At 43.7% G+C, this 6,676-nt stretch overlaps 1 protein-coding gene across 1 annotated transcript; it reads left to right on the forward strand.

The window, feature by feature from the left end:
- Positions 1-4,182: 4,182 nt before the first annotated feature.
- LOC119308895 lies at positions 4,183-5,157 on the forward strand. Its single transcript, XM_037585056.1, has one exon. The coding sequence runs from the start codon at positions 4,183-4,185 to the stop codon at positions 5,155-5,157; it is 975 nt and encodes a 324-aa protein (XP_037440953.1).
- Positions 5,158-6,676: the final 1,519 nt, after the last annotated feature.

Below are 6,676 nucleotides of genomic sequence, written 5' to 3' on the forward strand. Positions count from 1 at the left end.
CACTGCCGTTAATAGGACCCCAATAAAATCCGAACGTTCAGATTTTAAGCATTTCACCGCGAACGTTTTTACATTGCAACTTTAATTGACGCGAGATGGCAACTTAAATTGTTAAGACATGGCAACTTTGTCCGAGTTCGTTTTTTTGTCAGAAAATTGCAATATTTGCCAACCTCACGTGAACTAAAGTTGCCATAAAAAACCATTCGGGTTGCCATGCTTAAATCCGAACGTTCGGGATTTATCATTGCCGTTAATAAAACTCTATCCTCTTCTCCATTACGGATTATTTACTATTGTACTGACTACTTCTTCCGGACTGATATATTTGCCTGGATGGCTTTGCACAGCAACTAAGGAGCAATAGTCATTGTGATTAACGCAATTAGTGATCAATGGAGCCTTTACGTACATTGCACTCCCTTCGTTTTCATTTTCTCTGCATGTTTTATTATGAACTTGGTCGAAGTTTAAAATGTTTGATCCGAGACAAAGCTAATATGTGAATTAAAAAACCGGAGGGAGTGCACCCAATTAATGTGGGACTCGCAAACAGAATTTTCATGCAAGTTGTTGCATGCTTCGGTAATTAAGGGAGCATGTGAGAGTCCAACCAATCTTAAAATAGTCTTTCGCCCCGCTTTAAAAATGATGTAATCATCACATCCATAAGACAAGTTTAATTGCACAACAGAAAATAATAGTCTGATGGGGCATCAACACAAACACACCTAAAACAACATAAAAGAAAAAAAAGGGAAAAAAGACCACCAAGTAGCCGGTATCTCAGGAGACCTGTGGCGAGGCAAGTCGGTGTGCGGCAGCTGTCATCGCGTCCATCATGTGGCCAAGCCGGTCGCGATTCCCTTGTCTATAAAGTAGGTGTGAGTGCTTAAAAATTCAAGAATTTCAGGATAGAGTCAGAGGTTCGCCTAAGAAAGTCCCATCAAGTAACCATCTTGTTGTGTGTCATCCTTAAGGTCCAACATAGGCCCGGAACATAAGCCAGAAGAGGCATCTTCTCCCCTCGGCCTGGTTGGCGTGGGTACAAAGGAAGCCAACAATCTCGCTATAGAGACCGAGAAGAAGATCTGTCACCGTCTCAAGAGCACCACAAAGGAGGCACAACCCGCCCCCACGGTCGTGTCTCTTGATCATCTCCATCACCGAAGTGATGAAATCCAACATCAATTGCCAAGCAAATATTTTCATTTTCTGTGGCAAGGGTGATTTCAACAGCGAAATAGTCTAGGTAAGAATGGTTGTCAACACAAGGCATGATATGTTGAGCAACCAAAAGAGATCTCCCTTAGGCTCAACCGCCAGGATGCGGTGTTTGGATAATCCGCGAGCACCGGCTGAAGGGCACCCCACAAGTTGGCACACTCCTTGGTCTCCACAAGCCCAAATGTTCATACGAAGAAGATGTTCCAATGTGCAATATGGGAGAGTTCAACCAATCACCAGGCAAAATTCACGCTCCCTCTTCCATGATTAGTAGTAGCGCTGGCATGCGCTAGTAATTAAGGAGCTTGGCGACTTACACAACGGAAATATCTCACAGTGGTGGATCGACTAGCACATCTGTGTGGGCGCGCGCGCGTATGGAGAAAGTGGTCAGGGGTGTCTTTACCCAACATGGGTGGCGGCGTAATATGGGAATTGGACAATAATGTTTATACACAGATGGTTATTTCACATAGGCACTCATGAGTTTGTGCGCAGGGCCGGCCCTGAGGGGGTGGCAGGGGGGCGGCCGCCCAGGGCCACCGAAATCTAGGGGCCCCCTCCAGGGTCCGCAAGGAGCCCATGGCCCAGACCATAAGGAGGCAGCGACCTAGACGCACGTAGTCCACGAGTAGTCATGTTTTCCTTCTTTCCATCACGAGTTCGCCGCTCCGCGACGATACTATTCCCCTGAGGGCCCCGATCGTGAGACGCGTCGCCGATGTAGATCGCTCTCTGCCATGCGGCCGGCTGGTCTTTCTCCAGTTCCACGGGCCCGTTGTTTTATCCCACATTCGTGACATGTCTCTCATGTGCAAGACGAAGCCACCCAACTTATAAGGTCATCCCTAACCTCCTCTTTCTAGTTGGTCACGTTCATATGGTGCAGCAGCAGTCAGATCTTAGAAGGTCTCGCATATGATGCAGTACAAAATTTTGATTTCGTGTGCCCGTTGCTCTATTTCTTACTTCAATCTGTACTTTGTCAACACAACACCAATCGCCTTATCTATTAAAAAAATTGCCTGCCATGTGTTCGATTGTCGGTCTTTACATTCTCTCTCCAAATCATCATGACTGCAAATTTAACTTAAAAATTAGAAGAAGGTCTCAGTTATTCTTACACGCATAACTTCAATCCAAGCATGGTTATATAATAAAGCCACTCAGACTCCCATAGCCATCGGGTAGGTAAATGATCTTTTATTGTTGCAAATGAAGCTTTTAAACTTTATAAATCTTTCATCTTGATGTTTGCCCTCTATCAGGTATTCGATTTGTCTAATTAAGTAAAGGAATACACCACTTACAATTTTTTTTTATTTTGGAACAATAGACAATAATAAGTTAAGTAAAGGAATGAACTAAAAAAATGAGATTATTATTTTGATCTTTATAGTAGGGGCCCCTGGCTGTAATTTCGCCCTGGGCCCCCGAAATATCAGAACCGGCCCTGTTTGTGCGTGTGCGTGTGCGTGTGCGCGCGCGCGATATATATATATTGAGGTAATAAAATTTCCTTTCACCTTTTTTTCCAAGAACAATCAGCCTAGGTTCCTTGTCATTTTCATTAAGGCATTTGGAAGCAGGAATAATTACAAGATTTTCATAGTGAGTCACCAGCCATACAACTCACCAAAGATTACTCCTGCCTACGTGCTGACAGCCACCTAGACTAAACCAACAGTTCAAATGCTAGAATGCCAGAGAAGCAACAACAGGAGCAGGTGAAGACATATCTTCAACTGTTAGTGTGGCAATTGATGGAACTGAGACAATATTTTACTCCAAATGCTAGCAATCTTGACATGTACTTCAACCCCATTATAACATGTTGGTGGGACTTTCTATCGCTTAGATGTTGCCTCTAACCATCTTTGTGGTATGTACCTTCTCTTAGAAGGAGAAAAGTAGTAATGCAATTAACACCGCGGGTGCATTTGTTATCAATTCTTGACCCAGAAGTTACATACACATCACATATTCTTCACAAAACAACATCCCCCATCCCCGGACCTCTCCCCCACTACCATCGGATCCTATTTTGAAAATCAATCATACTGTCTATATATGAACCATTTTGGAGTTTCTATATATGGGATCAGGATCTCGTGCTCTCTACTGTAAAGTCCACATTTTGCTACTACATTATAAGACATCCACCAAGGAATAAGAGTTGTCAGGAATAGCTATAGCCATTGCATGGGAGGCCACATAACACCTTGCTTGTTTTAGACCGCTTCCCGGATTTCAACTAGTTGTGGATGGCACCTTATCAGTAGATTATGATTAACTAGAAGAGCATGGATGAGTATAGAGGTAGTCGACCATATCTCACAAATTGAAGATCAGCTACAATACTCATGCAACAACCTAGTTCTGGTGAATTTATACGTGCATGCTATTGAACACAATTAACACTCAAAATAGCTACATGTTGAAAAGGCTGTGTTAAGGAAACATAGGAGGATTTAAAGAATAACTCAAGATTTTCTTAATGCCGAATCATTTGATGCAAATATACTGTAATTTATATCCTATTGTCCATAGAAAATAACAAAAACACGGTAATTCTATTGGAGTTTCTTACCTTAATTATTAACCGCAAAAGATTAGAATAATTTCAGAAGATAAATATTGGAACCTGGACACAGAAGAATTCTCTTTAGAAAACCTATACCAAACAACGTATTTGTAATCTTTGAAATTTTCACAAAGAATCATGCACATAGGTATTGTTAGAAACTTATATCCATGTAAATTTTCCTAAAATAATTTGACCATTTGTGGCCTAGGTAAAAAGAAGAAAATGATAGTGCTACATTTTTCAATAATTTAATATGGATAGAAAAAAAACTGGATAGCACTAGCTCATTTTCCAGTCAGGCATTAATTCCGGAAGCGCCGAAGCCATCCCTCAAACCCCAAATCCCCAATCTCAGTCCTCCACCCCCAATGCGGCCGCCGGAGCAGTCACCGCTCCAACAGGCCGCGCTGCCGGAGCAGCCAATCCTCGACGAGCTCCTCGAGGAGATCTTCCTCCGGCTCCCCACGGCCGCAGACCTCGCCCGCGCCTCCATGGCCTGCGTCTCCTTCCGCCGCGTGGTCGCCGGCCACGCCTTCCGCCGCCGTTTCCGTGCTCTCCACCCGCCGCCCCTCCTAGGTATCCTCGACCTCCCGTTCATACCTGCCCAGCCGCCCCACCCCTCCGCTGCCGCCGCCTGCGCCTACGCCGACGCCGGGGCCGACTTCTGGTGCTCCTTCCTCCCATCCCGCGAGCGGTGGGGTATAACCGACGTTCATGACGGCCGCGTCCTCCTCGCTGGCGTCCCCGCCGGAAGCATCTACCCTTGGGGCGGCAGCAAATTGCTAAGAGACTTCGCCGTCTGCGACCCATTGTTCCGTGTCTACCTTGTGCTGCCTGTCATCCCTGACGACCTAACTGCATTAGTCCATGAGCCAGATATCACGGATGTGGATTACTTCCTTGCGCCTCCTGCCGAGGATGAGGATGACTGTGTATCCTTCAGAGTGATGTGCTTGGCGCGATGCAAAACCAAGCTGGTTCTCTTCGTCTTCTCTCGAGGTGCCGGACAATGGCGTACTGTTGCATTTGATTCCGGATCTGAGATATATTGGGCCTCAAGGCGCTACTATTGCCGTCGATCTTTTTGTCGGGCATTTTTCCCGGGGAACAAATTGCTCATGCTCGACACAGACAGGATGGAGTTCTCTGTTGTCAACCTACCCATTGAGCCCTGGCCCGAAGAGTATGAGATGACCTTTGGGGAGGGAGCTAAAGGAAGACTTGGGATATTTACTATCTTCGACGATTTTGATGAGAAACAAGGTGGTGTATCTTTCACCTTTGGTATGGCATACTGCGAAATGATGGGGACCGCGCAAACTCGTGGCAAGCAAAGGCGATGATCTCCTTGCCTTTATCATATCGGCACTATAGAATCGTGGGTGTAGCTGGGGGATACCTGCTCCTGCAAGGTATTCCAAAAGACCTGCTCTTGACATCACCTTCGGCAGAGGGTAAAGAAACGGATGGTTTTTCATTGAATCTCCAGACTCTCCAGCTTGAGCGGTTCTGTGGGTTTGCGGACAAGACTTACGAAGAGCACCTGTATGCTGGTTTCCCAGCATCCTTGTCCGTACCAACAATTTAATGTTGTAAGCTTGCTCTCAGCCTTTTCCTATTTGCATTTTGCATTGCAATGTGACATAGGTGTTTGTTTCATGCTACTATGCTTTGTGATTCTTTTTACTTGAGCTTACAGTCCTTAATGCTGCTGCAACCAAGATATATTCTGCCCATTATAATCCTCATAAGCACTTAGACTTATTGATCCTTTGATGATATTCTAGTTGCTAATCTTAGAAAAAAAGTATTTGTTTCTTACCTTGCTTAATTGATGTCTCTAGTATCATACAGATAAAACAAAGCAGCAGCATATTATTGATTGAAATATTCTTATAAACTCACTTTGGAAATGCTACTTCCTATTTCCCCATAATATAGATTTATTCCTTGTACATTAATAACTATCTTCTATATTTCTGGTCATTCACCTCGGCATTCATTTCTTACTTCCTTCATGATTGATTGCAGATTAGCATCTTCATACTGCAGTGCTCCTTTGTACATAAAAAAACTTACAGTCCTTCTTAATTTAAGGTGAATGCTCCCAACAATTAGGCCCAGTAGTTTGTCGTCTCTTGAAGTGAAATCACATGGGTACTTGGTTAAATTATTTAAAAAGGTTTGTGCAATTCTGCACATTTCTGAACTGAAGCACTTGACCCAAACTGTACATTCAACTTTTGACCATATAACTTCTACTAGTTACCGAAAATTTATATGATTGTATTGTATTGCATCTAACAACAGCGGTTCATCATTCATCTATTTAGCAGGCTTTAATCTGCATTATGGGGTCTTATTTTGTGTCAGACTGCTGGTTTGGAGTGCAAGGATGGCGACTAAACTTCACTTCTGTTTGTCCAGGTCACTTGCTTAGCCATCATTTGGGTTTTTGACGACATGTATGTCTGCCACATGAAACCCGTTGATTCGGCATGTTTAGGTCCTAGATGGTTTATATACCTTATTAAAAGCTGCTATAAGTCATGTCAGCTGTGTATGTAGTTGTCCTGCTATTGGCTAAGCTTTTCCTAGAACCATCAGCTAATGTTTGAGCGTACATGGAATTCTAGCGCTGCTATTGCATTGGTTTTCAACGTTGCTGCAGTGTTGTGTCAAAGTGTTCATCAGAGATTGGTATGTTTCAGAACATCACTGTGTTTGCTGCTCTTTTTGTGCTCCCTGATATATATTCTTTTTGCAAGCAAGAGCTCCCTGACATGTCATTTACATTTGTTATTGTCTATCATGTGTTGATCACATTTCATTTCTGGGGTTGATTCATTTTTTATACATCTA

Source organism: Triticum dicoccoides, chromosome 5B, assembly GCF_002162155.2.
Source record: "Triticum dicoccoides isolate Atlit2015 ecotype Zavitan chromosome 5B, WEW_v2.0, whole genome shotgun sequence".
Lineage (NCBI taxonomy): Eukaryota > Viridiplantae > Streptophyta > Magnoliopsida > Poales > Poaceae > Triticum > Triticum dicoccoides.

Bases quoted from the DNA above. Each gene is read 5' to 3' on its own strand.
- LOC119308895 (XM_037585056.1), top strand. From the start codon at position 4,183: ATGCGGCCGCCGGAGCAGTCACCGCTCCAACAGGCCGCGCTGCCGGAG.